The 21,379-nt window shown below is 49.9% G+C and overlaps 1 protein-coding gene across 3 annotated transcripts in view; it reads left to right on the top strand.

Annotated features, from left to right (window-relative positions):
* KDM2B (lysine demethylase 2B) overlaps nucleotides 1-21,379 on the top strand; it is a 122,988-nt gene that overhangs the window by 86,544 nt on the left and 15,065 nt on the right. For 2 of the 3 annotated variants that reach the window (XM_087423327.1, XM_004430007.3), the window contains exons 13-14: nucleotides 14,572-14,796; nucleotides 20,635-20,778. In XM_087423327.1, coding sequence (XP_087279453.1) covers nucleotides 14,572-14,796; nucleotides 20,635-20,778 — 369 coding nt within the window. Of the gene's footprint in view, nucleotides 1-4,088; nucleotides 4,236-14,571; nucleotides 14,797-20,634; nucleotides 20,779-21,379 lie in introns of those variants that run through there. The other variant, XM_087423329.1, reaches the window with a different exon arrangement.

Genomic DNA, 21,379 nt, shown 5'->3' with positions numbered 1-21,379 from the left:
CTACACGTGGTTTTTAAATGTTTGTGGAATGCCTCTCCAAGGGAGCAATTAAATAACATCAGTAATTTCCTTAACAGAAATTGCTGCAGCCCTTGGTCTGTCATTCAGTCACTCTTTGAACCATAGTTTTTTCCAGGCAACCCTGGAATCAGTCCTAAGTTGCTATGTCACACTATGCAAAAATTCCTCTTATTTACATTTTATTAGGAAAATAACTCTCCAAAAGACCTCCTTTTGCCATTAAGGAGGAAAACAACCTATTGAAGAACAGAGAGACAAATAGTAAAATAACTGAAGCATGCATTCTCTATCGCTTGTTAAGCACAAATTATTACTTGCATTAGGAAGGGACCCTTTGCATGCCTGCTCTGTCATTTCTGTTCCCTCCTTAGGGGCACATTTACAAATGGTGTCCATTGGTTCAGGAGTATGCCAGCCAGTTAGTTACTGGTCTGGACACACAAAACCCATTCTCTGTCCCTGCCCCAATCCTCTGGAAAATAATGTCCCCAAGCTTTAGCCGTGCCCTTTGTGACATAGGTAAGAGGAAAGGGGCCACATGCTAGAGAGACCCTCACCCTAGGGAAGCCTAGAATCCAAGGGGCACTGCCCAGTCTGCCCTTTTCCCTTCCTGTTCCCGGAAGTGGGGATGGAGCTGACGGCTTCCCTCTTCCCCTACCTTGGCTCACTGCCATCCCTGCCCTGGGACAGCCTGCAGCGCCCTTAGGTGCCTAAGTCTGGGTAGAATCTCTCGGCAGATAAGGGTCATTTCCGGTGTCTCATGATCCGATAGACCAGAAAATTAAATGACACTCAGAGAAGCCAGGCAAGTGGGTAACGACTCTGACTGAGGGGGACTTGGCTTCCATCTGTTTTTGCTTATTTCCTCACCACTTGGTGAAAGTTCTGGATCCTCTTGGCTCAGGGCAAGCACCAACTGCCCGGGTGGCATCAGCTCTGGGGAGCTCCTTCTAAGAATGTAAGCCTTGGCTACGTGGAGCTGGGAGTGTTTAGCTCTTAAGGTCACTCAGAGATGAAGTCGAGAGGGACAAAGGATGAGCCAAAGGCACAATGTCAACACTAAATTTTAAGGTGGCAAGTCTACTGAGCGAGGGCTGGCATAATGTATTTTATATATACAGTCCAGCACACTATTAATAGAAAACAAATGATGGATAATTGTGGACCAGTTAGCTAAAGGAAACTTGTTCGTGGGAAGTAGAGGAAGAAGCTCTTCCCAAGCCTCAGAAGAGAAATTTTTAAGAGGTATTAGGATAGTGGCTGGCGGGAGCCTTCTCAGCATTTGGAGAGAACCCACTGCAGCATCATGCCTTAATCCTGGCTTCCTACTTCCACAGTTGGCCCCTGACAGATAATCAGACAGCAGTTTGGTTACCAAAACCATACCTGCCTTGAAATTGAATTTGAACCAAGAATACAGAATTTGCAAAATTTTGTAAGAGACAGTTAATTTTTTTCTACATAACTCTGAGTTTTTCACTTGGCTTATTACATGGGTCTCATTTGGCATCTTCGTCTCTTGTCTCTGGCATGAGGCATTGGAGTGGCGTGATTAACAGCCCAAGCTCCAGGCTCCAACTGCCTATGGGTTCAGATCCAGGTCCTTTCATTTCCTAGCAGCAATGTGCCTCAGTTTCCTCATCTGTAAAATGGGTGACCAACGGTACATACGTCATAGGGCTGTTTAAAAGAGTAAATGAGATAATGTCTACAGCACACTTAGCACCAGGTCTAGCCCTTCAACCAAGCTTAGTCAATATTATCTGCTGTTATTGCCTAGGACCCCGAGGGGGTCTCTGGTTGGTGTTATATAAGGGACCCTGGGCTTGAGAGTACTTCCTAATTTTCTTTGGGCCTCCACTTCCTCACCTGTGAAGTGAGGGGCTCTGGTGAGGCCCCTTCTAGCTCAGCAATGATATGACGGAAGGAAGGAAGTTTGTGTTAGCTACAGCTTCTGTTTATCAACACTTTCCCTTTCTCTTCTTTGAGCCATGATAAATGAAAACTTTTTACTTCCTTAAATACAGAATTGAGCTTTTGAGAGTTCTCAAAAGAAATCAGCTCAAAGACAAGTCTAAATAATCTTGCATTCCTGATATGTAATGGGAGAGACTTGCAAGGAAAAGTCCTGCTTCCATACCTCTCTCTCCATGTATTGTGTTATTTGGGTGTCTCTGTGCCCTTGCAGTTTTGATCAATTACAGTGAAGTGAAAGCATGGTTAGCATTTTATCAGCCCCACCCCCTCTTTGAAGAGGCTTCCTACTGGGTAGAGTGGCCCCTAAGAGGTCATCAGATACAGATTTCAGTCCATCAAGGTAGCTTTTTAAAAGCTGAGACCTTTGGGGGCAGAGGGAGGTGAGGGGGGTATTCTTTTGCTTTTTGTTTTTGTTAACCTTGAGTGATTGTGAAAAATATAAGGGAAGAAGGAAACTCAAACTAGAAATGTTTCAGTTAAGAGCAAGTCTACTGGGATTTTTTTCCCATCATGTCAGTGGGTGTATAAATTTCAGACAGACTTTAAAATCCACTCAGTAAAACTGACATCCCTGTTTATTCACTCCTGCTGACTCCCTGCTTAGAAGCCTCCTGTTTTATTTACAAGGTCTCCGCCACACATTCTGCCTTCCTGGAAAGCCCAGGCCGTGACCTGCCTGTAGGTCCCTTCTGTTCTCACAGTGGATTTCGTGGCCAGTGGCCTGGGCATGAATAACAGTCGGATGACATTGCAGAGTTGATCACTACGTTTCACAGCTCAGGAGCTTTTTCTTGGGAAAGCCTCTGATCTCTAACCTACAGAAGGTTATCCATCCCTCGGTTTGGCAAACCTTCCCATTTTATAGATGAAGAAAATGAGCGGGTACAGGTATGCGTGTTCAGTGTCACCTTGGACATTCCTGGTTAGACGATGTGTATCCCTGCTCCTTAGCTTGAGTTTAGCTGTGGTTTTGATGCTTATAACAGCATTGATCACTCTAGCTAATGGCCACTGACCTCCTCCTTCTGAGTAAGGGCTGCTGGCATAAGTCCCCATAGACTTCTTTTTTAAATGAATCTCAGTCTGGATTTCCAGTAACAATATTCTGCAGGAGGGGGCTGCTTTTGCAGTAAGCATTAGGAACCTTGATAGTTTAAGAATTTAGAAACCCATACCTCTGGGCCAGTCACGAGTGCTGCCAGTCTCTTAGGAGAACTGGGTTCTGGCCTGCAGCGCCCTCACCCTTTCTGAGATCAGCTCCTAGGCGCTGCAGAAGGGGGGGGTTCCTGTCCAAGAGTGTGGGGCACCCACCTCAGGGCAGAGTGCATTCAGGGCGTTCTCCCTGGCAGCCTCTTAAGTCAGGCGGCTCGATCGGAACTCCGGCTCGCACCACCCCACATTTTACGCTGACTCCTTCTCTACCTGGAAAGGCAAACCGGAGGGCAGAGAGGGCAGTGTCAGGGGACTGGCCCAACCCAACTGCCCGCGTCCGGGGGAACTGGGCCACAGACTGTATCCCGGGTTCGCGGGCATCAGGTTCTGGACCCAGGGCTTGTGCAAACCCGGGAACCCGTGTGCCCGCTGCCTGGGGCACAAGGACCTGTGCCCGGCGACGCGTGCAGGGCCGCCCGCCGTGGCCTCTGCGCCCCGGGGCTCCCGCGAGACGCCCCGAACGACCACACAAAAGACCCCACCCCGGGTTGAGCGTGCATTTCCTGTTCGAACGGCGGCGGCGTGCAGCCACCCATGTGCATCCCGCGGCGCGCTGGCCGGGCGGGGCGCGGGGCACGCCCCCACGCAGTCCCAGTCCCCGCGCGCCGGCCGCGAGGGGCCGCCCTCGCCGGGCCCGCCCCCGTGTCACCGCAGGCCGGGCTCCCTTTGTGTGCGGCCCGAGCGCCGCGGCCGCGCCATTGGCCCGCCGGCCCGGGGGGCCAGCCCCTTCCTGGCTCGCCTCATGCATATGCATGAGCGCCCCGGCCCTCCCCGCGCCGGCCCCTCCCCACCCCCTCCCGCGCGGGCGTGCGAGGCGCGCGGCGCGGCTCCCTCCTCGCGGCAGCGGGAGCCGGAGCCGGAGCCCGAGCCCGAGCCCGAGCCAGGGCGAGCCGAGCCTGCTCCGGGCGGGCGGCGGCGGCGGCGCCGCTCCAGCCATGTCAGCGCGCGCGAGCCTGGGCCCACCATGAGCCATGGCCATGTCCGTGAGCGCCGAGGACGACGACTATGAATCGGAGCCGGACCAGGTCGGCGGCCCGGGGTGGGGCTGAGGGAGGGACCCGCCGCCCGCCCGCCAGCCCGACCTCCCGGCCGGCCGACTGACGCGCCCGGGGCGGCCGCGACGCCGCCGCCGCCGCCGCGATGAGGAGAAAGTTTTGCAGCCGCCGCCGGCGGGGCCGCCAGCCGGGCCCGAGCGGGGCGTGGAGGAGCGCGGCAGGCCGGCGGGCGCCGCGGGCCCCGCAGCCGACCCTGGCGGGGGCGTGTGCGGGCGGCCGCGCGAGGGTGGCGGCCGTGCCGCGGGGACAATGTGGGCCTCGCCGTCGGGCGGGCCCTGCCGGGCGCGGGCCACGGCCGCCGGGCAAGTTGCGGGCGCCGGCGCGGGCGGCCGGGGCGCGGCGCGCCCTCCCCTCGCGCCCTCGCCCGCGGCCCACGCGCGTGCCGGGCGCACCCGGACCCGGGGCCCGGCGCCTCTTTCCTTTCCGTTGGCAAAGTTGCACCGGGACCCGCGGCCTCTGGGCCGGAGGACGCCCGGGGCCCGTGGGCCCGACGGCCGAGCTTTTGTCTGGGTGCCGCGCGCCCGCCGTGGGCAGACGGAGACAGGAAGGGGTGCGAGCCGCGGCCAGCGCGGGGAATCCGGAACCCCAGCGAGTCCGCTGCGCGCGGCGGCGGGAGGAAGCCGTGACCCCAGATGGCAGTATTTGGCCTCGGGTGGATTCAGGAGGGAAAGCGACCTCTCTTGGGACCCGGGGGGGCCAGAAATGTGTGTATAAAACAAAGCCCTGGGTGTGTTTACGGCATGAATTCACTCTGGGAAGCTTCGTGTCTAGGAAGCGGGGGAAGAAAGTTGAGGTTTTACGAAGTATAATCTGCACAATATTTGAAACAGGGCACAGGCTAGGTACACTCGTCCAGGGAATTAAGCAGCGGACGGGTTGCGTTATCCTGTGGGCATGGGGCTAGGCGAATAAGATGCTTATTTATAATCCGGGGTGCATTTCCTCAGTGGAATAAAGATGTTTTGGAATGTCCAGGCCGAGATGTAGGAACGTCTTTTTCCTTCCATTAGGCGTGATTGAGGAAGTACTATATATGCTGCGCTTAAATCGTATCACACGTATTTTTCGGTGGTTTTATTTAACAGAGACAAAGTTAAAATTGTGTTGCTTTCTCAGTTTTGGTGGACATTTCTCAGCCACGTGTACATCATGAGGTGTTCCCGAATCTCACTGGTTTTATGGATTGGCTTAACCCAGAGACAACCAAGTGGTTTTGGCTTGGAACTTTTATCAAGTCGAGAGCACAGTATGTGAATGGTTCTCAATTCTTGCTACTTAGTTCACACCTCAACTCTTGGTTTGAAATTTTCACTTCATTTGGGTGTACCTAAATCCCTGCCAGCAGTTTACCATTTCTGTGGTATCTGGTCCTTAATAAGACACTTGTATTCGGTGTTGACAGCACTTTGATAGTTCAGGATTGAGGTTCCTGTTACCTGTTTTGTTTTGTTTTGTTAATTAGGCCACACCCTATGGCCTATGGTAGATACAGTCTTTGACACTGCATGAGACAAGACTTTGTGTGTCTCTAGGCTTAAAACCATTCTTTCAGGTCCTGCCACTCCTGAGAGAGACTTCCATCAGGAGAGGACCTGTACTCCCTGCAGCCAGATTTTTTTTCCTCCTCCTCCTGTCAGTTAGCCTGGTTGTGGCACTTCTGGAGGTGTTAACAGCAGAAGTTCTGGAGGTTGTGATACTCACTTTAAGATGACTTTCTCCACTCAGGTGCATTGAAGGAGTGGACATCTAAGCCAGATCAGTGGGCAGCAGGTTTTTCCTACAGTTCCAACAGAGAAGACAGTTGTCAGCTAAAGTAACCTGCATTTAGGGACACTCCAGGCTGTGGCTCACTGCCGCCAGCCTCCCCCCACCCTTTCCTCACCAGTTGTCTCAGCCCTGGGATTTCTTGGGCCTGAGAAGAGTGGCTTCCTCTAAGGACCTCGAAGGCGTTTGTGTCTTCCAAATGAGAGCCAGAGTCTCCGGAGTCTTTAGTTCACAGGCTCTAGACCCCTCTCTTCTCTAAGTCTCCTTCAGGGAGGGCTCGGGAGGTGTGACTCCCCCTGTCTGCACCCGACCCTGCCAGAATGGATTTGACACCAAAGGAGAGGCCCTTTAACAGGGAAGAGGGTGGAAGGCCGGGAGTGTGGGCTTGCAGGTATACTTGCCCACCTGCTGCATGGAACGACCCAGTGGCGGCCCTGCTGGGAAGTCACTGTTGCCCAGTCCATCCCTGCAGCTGCGACTAGCCGCTCGCTCCCACCCCCATCAGAATTTTGCCTTCTCCACCTTAAAAGTCTGTGCACTTCTATCCGTACCCGAGGCTGGTGTCCAGCCCTGGACAGCATTGGGCTTCCTTCAGCCTGTTCTTCTGGGCTGGCCTGTCTGCCTGACACCTTCCCACAGCAGCTTGGGTTTCCCCTGCTCCCGAGGTTGCAGCCTGTGGGACTGGAGCAAGGGGGTGATGGGGGGTGGGAGGAGATGCCTTGCATGCTCTGTGCCGGTGCTCACTCTTAGCTGGGCCTTCTCCCATGGGCTTCATTTGCTTTTCCAGTGCAGAATGTGTCGGAAAATTCTTCAGCTCTGCTTTTCAGTTTGAGGAGATGCCCCTTAAAGAAGGGCTGTTAGAAGAATTCTTGTTCCATCTTGTTTTTTTAACCCCTGAAGTGAAAATAGATTTATTCTCTTTTTTCCCTATAAAAACGATTATTGCTTATTTAAAATAATAAAAATAGGGGCCAGCACGGTGGTGCAAGCGGTTAAGTGTGCGCGCTCCACTGCGGACGTCCAGGGTTCGCTGGTTTGGATCCCGGGCGTGCACCGACGCACCGCTTGTCAGGCCATGCTGTGGCGTCCCATATAAAGTGGAGGAAGATGGGCACGGATGTTAGCTCAGGGCTGATCTTCCTCACAAAAAAATAATAATAATAATAAAAATAATAATTAGGAAATTATGAAGAAAATCTTTTGGAAATTTATGCAGCCCTAACCACTGTGTTACTCATTATAGCTTCTTACATAGTGAAATTTTAAGACAGGGATCCCTCACCCTTCCGGAAATTATATGCAAAAGTTTTGTGATTTTGTGCCTGAATGCATTTTTCTGAGGAAAAGGTCCTTAGCCTTCTTCAGATTCTCCAGAGGTCCTGCTGCCCCCTGGGTTTCTGGAGCTCTTGTGTTTTTATTCTCTTACTCCTTACTCTCAGTATATAAACAGACTGAACCCCTCCCTGGAGTCTACAGGTGTGTCCTAAGGGGCCTGTGATGCTGCTAAAATCCAGCTTTTCCTGGGATGTCCATTATGCTTGAAGATTTGGAAACAGACATAATGTTGAAATAAATCTGTTATGCAGTAGAATGCAACAGTAGCATGACAGAGGAGTTCAACACTGTTAGGGGGCAATAGCCACCCCTTGGGCTAAGTGTCAGTGTGCTGCTGTTAGGGTAGTTTGGTGGGAAACATAGAACTGTCGTTTTTTTTTTTTTTTTTAATTTTATTTATTTTTTCCCCCAAAGCCCAGGTAGATAGTTGTATGTCATAGCTGCACGTTCTTCTAGTTGCTGTATGTGGGACGCGGCCTCAGCATGGCTGGAGAAGCAGTGCGTCGGTGCGCGCCCGGGATCCGAACCCGGGCCACCAGCAGCGGAGCGTGCGCACCTAACCGCTAAGCCACGGGGCCGGCCCTAGAACTGTCTTAATAGTAAAAACACAGCCACGTTTTACTGTTTTTCTCACTGGCTCCTCTTGACAGTTGAAACTCGAGCCTGCTCCCTTCTTGGACTCTTCTCTGTCTCTGCGGGGCCGCGACCTCCTGCTGCTATTCCTGCCTTTCTGGCTGTGCCTCGGCAGCTTGCTGTTTCTCACCTGGCCCTCAGATGTTTTTCTTCTTGAAGGTGCTGTCCAGAGCCCTCTTTTCACTCTGCCCATTCTCCCTGGACAACCTCATGGACTTAACTAGTCTAACACTGTGTGATGCTGATTCCCAGTTGTGTATCTCAGCTCTGGTCCCTCCTGCCTGCTCCACCTTCCCTGGATGTCCCGTGGGTCCCTCAGCTTCCACGTGTCCGTGGTGGAGTCACTGTTCTCTCCCCTCTCCTAAGTCCCTTGTTCCGTTGCTCAAGCCAGAAACCTCTGAGTCTTCTAGGACTCTTCCCACCTGTGTACCCCATGTTTAGTCAGCCTCCCGGGTCTTCTAAAACCAGATCTGCTTCTAAAATGTCTCCTGAATCATCTCCTCCACGTCTATGGCTTCTGTTCACGCCTTCATAATCTTCGGCCTGGACTGCTGTAGTATCTTCAGCTCATCTCCCTGCCTTTCATCTTGCCCACTGCCCGGAAGACAGTCACTCTGCACACTGTGGCCAGAATACAGTCGTGTTGCTGCTGCATGTCAGGTCCTGAACTGATCTTACAGCGGCCAGCATTTCTCTAATGCGGCACACAGGGCCCTACAGAATCAGGCTCCTGCACCTCAGGGCGGTTTTCCAGCAGCCGTATCAAGCTATTCCTTGAATGTGTTGTGTAGTTTCGTGTCTCTATCTTTCTCTTCCTTCTGCCTAAAATATCCACTCCCTAACCCCACCCCTACCCCTGGCCTGCAGAGTCCCTTTCTCCCTCAACGACTCACCTTAGTCACCACCTCCTGTGTCTGTGACACTTTTCCCAACCTCCCTCCTCAGTGAGATGAGGCATTTCTTCTGGGTCCAAGGCTTTAGAGCCACTGCCTGGGTTCATATCTCAGCTTCTCATTTATTGGCAGTGGGACATTGGGCAGATAACCATGCTGTGTCTCCGTTTCCTCATTTCTAAATGGAGATAATAATAATTCCTACCTCATAGATTATTGATACAAGTATTGAAGAGTGGTCACTTCAATAAACATTATCATCATCATGTTGCATTGCATATATGTGGTTACATGTTTTTCTCCCCCTAGACTGTAGTGCCTTTGAGAGTAGGGAACACATCTTACTCATCTCTGTCGTCCCAGCACCTAGCATTGAATCTGGTACATAATTCACAGCCAGAAAACACTTGGGTAGGTATGTGGGTGAGTGAATGTGTGAGTGAGGGAGTTAATGAATGAGTCTTCAGTGCAGATCATGTACTCTATTGCCTAGTGGTGATGAGCATCTTTTCACTTTCTTGTTGCCCACTTGTATGTCTTTTTTGGAGAAATATTTATTTAAATCCTTTGCCCATCCTAAAATTGGGATACTTGTCTTTTTTATTGTTGAGTTGTTAGAGTTCTTTATATATTCTGGATACTAGCCCCTTACCAGATGTGTGGTTTGTAAATATTATCTCCCATTCTGTGGTCTTCTTCACTTGATAGTGCCCTTTTAAGCACAAAAAGGTTTTAATTTTTAATTCCAGTTTATCTTGTTTCTTTTGTCATCTGTGCTTTTGTTGTCATATCCAAGAAACAATTGCCTAAACCAAAGTCATGATTATGCTTATGTTTTTTTCTAAGTATTTCATAGTTTTAGCTCTTAAATTTAGGTCTTTGATCCATTTTTGAATATAATTTTTTTATACAGTGTGAAGTAGGGGTCCAACTTCATTCTTTTGCTTGTGGCTATCCATTTGTCCCCACACCATTTGTTGAAGACTGTTCTTTCCCCCACTGAATTGTGTTGACACCTTTGTCGAAAATCAGTTGATCATAAATATTTTGAGGGTTTATTTCTGAACTGTCAATTCTATTCCATTGATCTATATGTCTGTCCTTATGCCAGGACCACACTGTCTTGTTTTCTTTAGCTTTATAGTAAGTTTTAAAATCAGGAAGTGTGAGTACTCCAACTTCGTTCTTCATTTTCCAGATTATTTTGGCTATTCCAGGTCCCTTGCATTTGCATGTGAATTTTAGGGTCAGCTTGTCAATTTCTGCAAAAAAGCCAGCTGGGATTTTGCTAGGGATTACATTGACTCTGTAGATCACTTTGGGGAGTATTGCCATTTTAACAATACTAAATCGTTCAATCCATGAACACAGTATGTCTTTTCATTAATTTAGGTTAATCCAAGTAATTTTAATCCCAGTATTTTAGAGATGAGGGATTGGAGAGGCTCTACCCGTGAATATTCTGGAGAATAGGATCTGATAGGAGGCACTCAGTTAGTATTTGTGGAATGAATGAATGAATGAACAAACGAACTACCTTAATAGTATTCCTTTTAAGGATGATGCTTATGAGTTGCTGTTGGAAAAAGGGCGTTGGAATACTAAGATTTGGGTGTGTGGGCATATGAACTCTAGATTTTCCTAACCAGATGCTGCTGAGGATATGGATCCTGAGATGATAAATCAACAAGTGGCCTTGGGGTTGGGGAGGCTGATTTGTGTGTGGAAGTCAGTGGGTCCCGTCTTTCCCTTTTGCTGAGAACATTTCATGCTGAAATTAACAGAGGCATTCTGGTTTCCTTAAACAAATAGAAGCAAGGGTAGGATAGAGTAGAATTTAGTATTGGTTTGTGAACTTTTAGATGTCACCCAAAAGAGATTAGGACCGAACTTGATGCCCAAATGAGACTTGTTCACCTTCCCTAATGGAGACTCTCTGATGTCTTTCTTACCTGTAGATTTTCTCAGTGGTCTTTATTAGGAGCCTGCATTTCAGGTGTTGCTCAGTTGACTCCTGACCAGCCAGCTGGTGCCCACTTCCTACAAAGGGCGGCCTGTGAAGCTGCAGGCGCTGCAGCAGCAGCAGCTTTTCTAGCTGGATTTGGCGGCTGGCTAGAGGGGGCCGGAAGCAAGGTCTTTGGAAATGGCAGCTCCTTACACTTCTTCTTTCGAGGCGTTGTCTGTCATTGGCTCTGTCATTTTCCCAGCATGTCTCAGCTGCCATCGAGATCCAGGCAGATGTGTTTTTTTCCATAGGTGGGGAATGAGCTTTGCAAAGCACAGGGAGGTGGGCTTATCCCACAGTCACATGCGAGCTTTGTGACCCTGGCTGGATTGGCGCACCGTTTTTACTTCCAAGAGACACTGTCCTCGTGGCCAGCAAGGCCAGAGTTGCCCAGTGGCTATTTTTACCTGACGTTCCTGAGTGGGAGGGAAGAGCCATATTTGGACTCCTGGAATTTTTTTTTCAGTCTTTCACCAGAGAAGCTAGTCCTTAGAGTCTCCTGCTCCAGGGTCAGAGTGTGAGCCCTTCGCCTCTGCTTTTGTCTTGGAGGTTGGACCGTGCGCTGCCCTTTCTGTACCTGATTCGAGGCTCTGAATCACCCACCTTGTTGCCCATGTTTCAGGGATCTGAGGAGTGAGTTGGTAACAGGACACCTGCTCTTTATCAGAAAGTCTTCCGGGCTGTGAAGAGAGGGAGATACCTTCTTGGTTTCCATTTCTCTGGAAGTAGATGTGCTTCTCTGCGCCTCCTGTTGGCAGCCATCATACTAAGGGCTTCGAGGCACTGGCTGTGAAACCGCTCCAGGGCATGGGGTCAGTTTGTGGACTCTAGGGGGCTCTCGCCCTGCTTGTCTGCACATCATTGTGCTTCATAGTGTTCAGAGTGCGAGTTGGGGGTGTGCACATCCTGTGCTGGCTCCGTGACCTGGGGCAAGTCACTCAACCTCTAGCTCTAGTTTCCTCATCTGAAAAATGGCATCTCTTATAGGGTTATTATTGGGAAAATTAGGTAATATCATGTAAAATGAGGAGCACAATAGCGGGCACTCAGCAAATACCCACCTTTACTGCTGTCACCTTCCTTGTCATTGCTGCTTCCGCTCGGCACTCCTTGCTGCTCTTTGGTCAGCTGCTTAGTTTTCAGGTCCAGTGGTCCTTTATGTGCTATTCTCAAATCCAAAGGCTCTGAAAACTGATCTTTTTGTATTACTCATCTGGCAGCAAGACCTGGCCTGAATTGACATACGTGACGTGTAGGCCAATTTATCCTACTTAACATGTTATTGCTACGTAATGAGGGGTGCCCCATACCTCACTGGGGTGCTGTGTAAGGACTGGTATGAGGAGGCCTGTGAGACCCTTCGCTGCTTTTTTTATGTGTGTGTGAGGAAGAGTAGCCCTAGCTAACATCTGCTGCCAATTCTCCTCTTTTTGCTGGGGAATATTGGCCCTGGGCTAACATCTGTGCCCATCTTCATCTACTTTATATGTGGGACACCTGCCACAGCATGGCTTGATAAGCGGTGCATAGGTCTATGCCTGGGATCTGAACCTGCGAACCCCCAGGCCGATGAAGCAGAGCGCCCGAGCTTAACCACTGCGCCACCGGGTCGGCCCCTCCTTTGCTACTTGAAGGAACAAAAACTGGCATTGAAGCAGCCCCTTCCCCCAGGCAGCTGGTTGGTGTGTAGGCCTGCCCGTGGGGCCCTCCCTGGTGACAGGGCCGCTGGCTGGGCTGCCCCAGAGGTGAGGGTGGGCATGACTGAGTGAGTCTGGAGTGGCTTTGTGGGAGCAGTGGGGTCAGGGCAGGGGGAGGTGAGAACAAATGGCCCATGGGGCCGAGTCTTGCGTCTCCCTTTCCTCTTTGGAGTTCAGAGCAAATTGAGTGGGATCAAGATCCAGAGTAGACCCGCTTCCTGAGGTGGGCACTTCCGCCTCAGAGACTTCACAGCTTCCTTGAACGCTGCAGGCTGTTGGGAAAATAAATCCGAGGGAAGGATCCACTTAGGGTGTCAGTACCAAAAGGTGTGTGTGGGACGGGGTCTGTGAGATTTCTTAGCTTTCCGCAGGAACCACTGCACTGCAGAAGGAAACTGATGATGGTGAGGCTTTATTCACCCAAAAAGGTGGACTGTTTTTCTTCCTGATGTGGTTGTAAGTTTCTAGGAAGCCCCTGTGGTGTTGCTCTCCTGCAGGAGGGCCCTCTGCACTGTTAGGATACATAGTAAACACATGTCTGGGCCCAGGAGCTAACAAAAGGATGGGATTTTGTTTAGGGATTCAAGTCTGACAAGCAACTGAATTTAAAAGGCTGGGCATGGACTGAAGGTTGTTTAATTGGCGGAGAAGGGCTTTAAGCATTAGATGCCAATTAGCTCAGATAGTTTTGCGGGAGTAGTGTGTCTCCCTGACAGAGGGATGAACCACTTCTCAACAGACTCGTGTTGCTCATAAAGGTGCTTCAGACAAGACACACTTGACCATCCTGGTCCTTCCCACTTGGATCCCAGGTGGACAGGGGACCTCGGCAGTGTCCTCCAGCAGCTGGCCTAGGAGCTGCACCGCAGATCCTGGTTTTCCAGAGGCTCTGGAGCTGGTGGTCAGGATGTAAGGACCTCAGGGCAGGACCTGTGGCTGGCATTCACTGTTGAGCATTTAGCATCACTTTCTGTTCATCTGCCTATCTCTGTTTTCTTCTGAGTCAAGGGAAAGGGGTTTGTTCTCATTCTCCTGGGCTTTGTTTGGTTTACTGAGCACGTCCTATGTGCCAGCCATCTTGTTGAGAGACAGTGGTGACTAGATACCCTTGATAACTGCCTTCCTGAGCTCCCTGTCTCAAAGGGAAGACCCACGAGAGAACAGACAGTTATGATGATGGTGCTGTGATGGGGCCCACAAGAGACACCCCGAACCCAGTGCAGGGTAGTCAGGGAGGGCTGCCAGAAGAAAGCTGTGTGAACTGGGTCCTGCAGGATGAGTTAGCCAAGTTGAGTGGGGAGGGGTTTGGTGTTCCCTGCAAAGGGAACAGAGGCCGACTGTGTGGCCCTGTGCAGCCTCTCCAAGGAAGCACAAATAGCAGAGCCTGGCCTGAGGTGGGAGGTGCTACTGAAGGATCTTGAGCGGGGCATGCTACTGTCAGGAGCAAGGGTGCCTCTGTGTTAGTTTCCTGGGGCTGCCATAATGAAGTACCATAAACTGGATGGCTTAAAACAGCAGGAACTTACTCTCTCATGGTTCTGGAGGCCAGAAGTCTGAAATCCAGGTGTGGACAGGGTGCGTGCTCTGAAGGCTCTAGGGGAGGATCCTGCCTTGCCTCTTCCAGCTTCTCGTGTTTGCTAACTTCCTTGGCATTTGTCAGCCTGTAGACACATCACTCCCGTCTCGTGGCCATCTTCTCCCCTGTGTCTTCACGTTGGATCCTTCTGTGCCTGTGTCCAAATTTCCCCCTTTCATAAGGACACCAGTCATATTGGATTAGGGCCCACCCTAATGACCTTATTTTAATTTGGTTACCTCTGTAAAGACCCTATTTCCATATAAGGTCACATTCTGAGGTACTGGGGTTAGGACTTCAACATATCTTTTTGGGGGACACGATTCAACCCATAACACCCTCTACTGGGGGGATCTAGCCACCCCTGCAGCCTTCCATTTCAGTCCTGTGTGTTCTCCCGCAGAACCGGGCGGTAGGTCGGCCCAAGGGGAAGCTGGGCCCGGCCTCCGCGGTAAAGTTGGCCGCCAACCGGACCACGGCGGGAGCTCGCCGGCGCCGGACGCGATGCCGCAAGTGCGAGGCGTGCCTGCGGACAGAGTGCGGAGAGTGCCACTTCTGCAAGGACATGAAGAAGTTCGGGGGCCCTGGGCGGATGAAGCAGAGCTGCATCATGCGGCAGTGCATCGCGGTGAGTGCGGGGGGGCCCCCCCTCCTGAGAAGGCTGCCCCGCCCCGGTCTGGTGCGTCTCCACCCCCGGGAGTGGAGGTGGCAGCCTTTCCTTCTTCCTGGACCCTGGCCCTCCTCTGAATCGAGACCCCACCTCCCCTGCACCAGGCTGGTTTGTTCATCTGTTTGTGTATCTGTCCAGTCCCTCTGCTTAAAGAGAATGTTCTGGGGGCAGAAACCCCTGAGAGGTGCTCCCTCGGGAAAGAAAGGGGGCTTGGACTAGTGCTGTTGTCAGATTCCACATTGCAGGTTTTGGGCAGTCCTGCCATGTGCTCAGGCTCTCTTTTCTTTGTATAGTCTGATGGTCTTAGAACTTCTTCCTTCCCTAGATGGCGGAGGACTTTGAAGTCTGCCATTAAAGATGTCAGGGCAGCTTGTCCTGTCTGTGACCCCCGTTGCCAACATTTATGGTCCAGTTCATGATGGTTCTAGGCCCTCCCTTCCTTCCTGTCCTGCCTTCAAAGTCAGAGGTCTGGGTGGAAGGTCAGTTGCCCTCCTGAGGGACTGCCCCTCATAAAGAGGACTGATTTATGGTGCCTGGGAGCTGGGCTGCTGGAGAGCCTGGCCAGCCCCTGCAGACTGCCTTACCTCTGGCTTTGCCCCAGGACAGGGCAGTGGATGTAGACTCTGGCAGCGTGGCATGGTCCTGGGATCTGCCTGTGCATCCCCCCTGCGCACACCCGCCCACTCTGCCTTCCCTAAGGTGCTGTTCCCAGGAGCCCCAGGGTCCTCCCTGTGGGAGTAGTGATCTCCGTGCTCCTGGGGGAGAGCAGGCTCAGCAGGAGGGACAGATCCTTGTCCCTGGGTGAGCTTCTGCACAGCTCCAGCCGGGCATCAGGTGAGGCTTTTTCTCTGGCCGCTGATGTCCCAGCAAGCCCAGGGCCACCTTCCCCTTCTCTCTCCACACACACACAACTGGTTTTTTTCCTAATTGTGGTCGGAAACACGTAACATAAAATTTACCATTACAACCATTTTTAAGTGTGCAGTGCAGTAGTATTACCTATATGCTCACTGTTGTGCAAACCAATCTCTAGAACTTTTTCATCTTGCCCAATGGAAACTCTATATCCAGTGAACAGCAGCTCCTCTTTCCCTCCCCCAGGCCCCGTCAACACCTTTCTACTGCACTTTCTGGACACCTCATATGAGTGGAATCATGCAGTATTTTTCCTTCTGTGACTGGCTTATTTCTCTTAGCATAGTGTTCTCAAGGTTCATCCATGTTGAGCATGTGACAGGATTTCCCTTTTTTTTAAAGGCTGAATGATATTCCATTGTATGTAAATACTGCATTTTCTTTATCAGTTCATTTGTTGATGGACACTTAAGTTGCTTCCACCTCTTGGCTATTGTGACTAATGCTCTAATGAACGTGGGTGTGCCCAATATCTATTTGAGATACTATGTTGAATTCTTTGGGGTATATATGCAGAAGTAGGATTGCTGGATCATATGGTAGTTCTCTTTTTAATTGTTTAAGGAACCTCCATACTATTTTCCATAGAGGCTGCTCCATTTTACATTCCCTTGTGCATTGCCAGCGCACAAGGTTTCCAGTTTCTTCATACCCTTGCCAACACTTGTTATTTTCTGCTTTTTTGATAGTGGCCATTGGAATGGGTGTGAGGTGATATCTCTTTGTGGTGTTTTGTTGTTGTTGTTGTTGTTGTTGTTGTTTTTTGCTAAGGAAGATTCGCCCTGAGCTAACATCTGTTGCCAATCTTCCTCTTTTTGCTTGAGGGATATTCACGCTGAGATGACATCTGTGACACTCTTCCTTTATTTTGTAAGTAGGTCGCTGCTGCAGCATGGCTGCCATTGAGTGGTGTAGGTCCACACCCAGGAACCAAACACAGGCTGCTGAAGCGGAGCATGCTGAACTTCACCGCTAGGCCACAGGGCTGGCCCCACTCTCTCCTTGTGATTTTTATTTTTTTATTTTATTTTATTTATTTATTTATTTTTTGTGAGGAAGATCAGCCCTGAGCTAACATCCGTGCTAATCCTCCTCTTTTTGCTGAGGAAGACCGGCTCTGAGCTAACATCTATTGCCAATCCTCCTCTTCCCCCCACCCCCCCAAAGCCCCAGTAGATAGTTGTATGTTGTAGTTGCACATCTTTCTAGTTGCTGTATGTGGGACGCGGCCTCAGCATGGCCGGACAAGTGGTGTGTCGGTGCGTGTCCAGGATCAAAACCCGGGCCACCAGTAGCGGAGCGCACGCACTTAACCACTAAGCCATGGGCCGGCCCTTTCCTTGTGGTTTTGATGTGCATTTCCCTAATAATGATGTTGAGCATCTTTTTATATGTTTGTTGGCCATTTGTATGTCTTTTTTCGAGAAACGTCTGTTGAAATCCTTTGCCTGTCTTTTAGTTGAATTGTTTGTATTTTTGTTGTTGAGCTGTAGGAGTTCTTCATACATTCTGAATATTAACCCCTTATCAGATACATGGTCTGTAAATATTTTCTCCCATTCTGTAGATTGCCTTTTCACTCTGTTTCCTTTGCTGTGCAGAAGTTTTTAAGTTTCACTGCTTGTGTTTTTAATTGTTACCTGTACCCTAGGTGACTTGAATAGATTTCAGGGAATTTGAGAGCCCCCTTGAAATTAAATACAGATTTTTATCTGTGTGCGTGCATTGATGTGCATTTTTCTGGAGCGAGGGTCTATGTGATCCGTTGCATTCTGTCAGGATTTAAGAGAGGTTGTCTAACGACTGTTGGTTTTGAGAACAGTGTCACCTAAAACTCGGCATGTTGGCGGTGACCCAGGACTGTCTCCTCCTCTTTAGCCTTGTTTTCTCTTCCACCCACTCCGTCTCCCTTGTGTCCCAGGCCCAGGTATAGGAAACCCGTGTCTGCTGTCTCCTGTTCTTTGCAGCTCTGGTGCCTAGCCTGGTGCCTAGCACAGTGAGTGTTGGTGGAAGGAAACCTCACTTTTGTACGTCTCCTCCGCTCTCCGACCTGACATGGCTTCTAGACCTGATGGCACATGCAGCTTGGCGTGACCCTGCGTCCTTACTCTTCTTGCGGCTTGTCCCCTTTGTTGGGGCACTTCCTGCCATGTTTTACCTGCCTGACACATGCAAGCCCACCTCTATTCCTTTTCCAAGCCCTTCTCTCTCGATGTGCCGGCATCTCCCTCTTCCCATAACCAGCCTTCCCTCTGCTCCCTCTCCATGAGGCTTGCTTCCCAGCCTTTATCCCTTCCCACCGTCCAGCACCATCTCCCTGCTAGCCCAGGCCTGGGTTTCCCCTGCAGTAGCTTCGCCTCTGGTTCTGCCTCTCATCACCTATTTCAGTCAGTCTTCTTCCCCTGCTCCCTCCACCCCCCCCAATCACAGGCTGTCTTCTGGCCACTGGGTGTTCACCACCCAGCACCCCCAGCTTTGATCTCCCTGTGCTCCCCTGTCCCAGTTGGCCTGGCCTGCTCCCTGCTAATGAACGCAGCACATAGGTCTCTCCACTGGGAGATCCCTTCTGCCTTTCCCACTCCCCACTTCCCTCTTCTCAGCCCAGAGGAGCCCAAATGCCCTGTCCTGCTTCTGATAACACTTGCACACGACTTTTCCGTGTTTTCCTCGGATTTCAGTGTGTTCTGTCTTCATTTTCCCAAACACCTCAGGGGAGCAGCTGTCTTCCACATTACTGTTCCCCTCTCGATTGCTTGCTTCAGGCTTTAGCAGATGTTTATTAAGTATTTGTTGAACGAATGATGACTCTTTTACCTTCAGTGTTCTATTTATTTGAATTCAAATTTTATAGAGTTTTTCACTTACCACTGGAGTGTATATCCCAGCTTTTTTGAAGCTCCTCTAACTCGGTTTAGTGAAAACTGACTGTGTGTTTCCTCTGGATCCTGGGTGCTGTATCACGTGCTACGAGGCAGGCGTGTACAAGGGGGAGAGTGTAAGTGGCCTGGCCCGTCTGCAAGGGGTTTATAGCCTAGTACATCAGTTCTTACTTTGTGGTCTTGGTACCTACCCTCTTAAGAATCAGGAGGACCTCAAAGAGCTTTTGTCTATGTGGGGTTATTTATTAATATTACTGTATTCAAAATTAAAACTGAGAAATTTAAAAATAACAAGAAACCCACTACATGTTAACATAAATAACATTTTTATGAGAAAAAACTACATCTTCCAAAACAAAAATGATTAGTAGGAAGAATGGCATTGTGTATGTTTTCATAAGTCTCTTTTATGTTTGGTTCATTAGCAAAGACCTGGATTTTCATAGCTACTTTCTATTTATTCTCTTGCGATATGTTCTTTGGGAGGAACTATGTGAGGAAAATCTAGCCTCACACAGATATGTAGTTGGAAAACGTAGGAGTATTTTAGTAGCCTTTTCAGATAATCGTGGGTCTTTTTCTCTAATACTCCACCAGAACTCAACAGGGGGCAGTTTCTTAAAGGTTAGTTGCAATGTGGAAACTGAAACTGTATCAATAACCTTTTCATACTGTTACATTAAAATTCGTTAGTCTTTCTTGCCCCTGGAATAGCTCATTTGCTCATGTGTGATGTTGTAACATCATGCATTCATCATTTGGAAAATACTGGCTAGCTGAGTTACACAGATTTTCCAAATATTGGCACATAGCATTATACAATGTAAAAAAAAAAAACCATATTTGTTAATACCACCAATCTTGTCGGAAAAGTCTTTAAAGTATTCCTGGGAAGATGTCCAGTTTGTGGTGGCTAATGTGTTTTCCAAAATTCTAACTTTTGTTTGAAAATTCGCATTTTGTTATTTGTAACAAACGCTGTAAGTTATTTTTCTGAAAGTGACAGGCTCACTTGTTTCGTCTTTGAGAAGATATACCAGTACCCGTGGTTTTTTTTAAATCAGTCATTCTTTCAAATAAAATGATGTTCTGTGGAGAAAGTGGCCAGTTCGGCTCACCAGTTGGTCACATGAGCGCTTCCCCTTTAGATGACCATCGTCCTGTGACATACAGCAGAAGTACTTTATACATACTTCCTGTTTTGTCACACAGAATATTAAAAGGATGTGTACTCAAGGGTCAAAGTTTTAATAAGATTAATAATTTTTACTGCTTCATCAAAGACATTCTTAAATGAAACTGGTGATCTTTTTAATGAGCGTGTGGCCAGTAACGGCCGGTGCACAGCGGAGCCCCTGCTCTGACAAGTGCCGGCAAATGTTAGAGCAAATGTTAACACAAAGAAGGGCAAATGATGTCTTAGTATTATTCTGAAAATAGTTTTAACCTCCCAGACCTCCTTGTAAAGATCTTGGGGACCCTGGAGCCCACAGTCTGTGCTTTGATGCCCACTGGTGAGATGCAGCCTTAGCCCCCACAGATCTGGGCTCAGCTCACGCCCCACCTCCTTCAGGTCTCTCCTCAAATGTGAGGCCATCCCTGACTTCCACTTTTCAAATTAGCCCCCCTTCTACCCCTCACCTCTAACCCTGGCCCTCCTTGCTGTATTTTTCTCCATATCCTTTGTCACCATCTAATATACTGTATTGTTCTCCATTTTGTCTACTTCTCTCCACTAAAATGTAAGCTCAAGATGGCAGAGGTTTTTATCTGTCTTGTTCGTTGCTATATTCCCAGCACTTAGAATAGTACCTGGCACATAGAGGTAATAGTCTGATAAGTATATGAATGAATGAATGAATGAATGAATGAAGGGCAGTGCCTGGGCTGGTTCTGTGCTGTCTCCTGGTAGGCTGGAGGAGAGCAGCTCATTGCCTTTGACCCATTCCCCATGGAGGTGCCAGCCCCTGCTGACTTCTCTGTGCTCCTCCTGCCTCCTCAGCCAGTGCTGCCCCACACCGCCGTGTGCCTAGTGTGTGGCGAGGCGGGGAAGGAGGACACGGTGGAAGAGGAAGAAGGCAAGTTTAACCTCATGCTCATGGAGTGCTCTATCTGCAATGAAATCATCCACCCTGGATGCCTTAAGGTGAGTGGCCCCTGAGGGATCTGGCTATGCTGCTGGACACCCCTACTCATGGCCTCTGGTGGTACTGATGCTGGGGGTGGGGGGGTGGGGGAAGGACGGATGGGCAGCCGCTCTTGGATTCCTTCCCTGGAGGACCCCCTAGTCTGGAGGATTCCGTGTGTCAGATGATGAGCCAAGGGCAAGAATTAGGTCTGGTGTAGCTCAGACCTTCCACCTGTGTCTTTGAGGGAATGAACACACACACACCCCACTTCCTGAGATCTCAGAACCTGAGAAGAGTTCCCAGAAGGAGACTGAGTGGTTGGGCTCCTCACTGGATTCCTGGCTGGGGGCTTCTGGGAGAACGAGGCCTGGGCCAGGTCCTGTAACAACAGGTAGTTGCATTCCTGTTCCTGTGTGTGCTCAGGGCAGGGCTGCCTTCTCTTGGGGACTGTGGTGCTGTGCCTGCTTGTCTTAGACAGCAGATTCCACCTGTGAAAGGAAGAGACTGCTCTGGGCTGGCACATACCTTCTGTCCCAAGAGAATGTCATCATACCTGGCACCACCCTGTCAGCCCAGGTGTGAGGCTGTGTGTATCTGTGTGTTTTAGAGAGATCAGGG

Source organism: Ceratotherium simum, chromosome 35 (assembly GCF_057802395.1).
Source record: "Ceratotherium simum simum isolate JZ-2026a chromosome 35, ASM5780239v1, whole genome shotgun sequence".
NCBI classification, from domain to species: domain Eukaryota; kingdom Metazoa; phylum Chordata; class Mammalia; order Perissodactyla; family Rhinocerotidae; genus Ceratotherium; species Ceratotherium simum.
The sequence above is the reverse complement of the archived record's forward strand: the minus strand, read 5'-3'. Positions and strand labels throughout refer to the sequence as shown.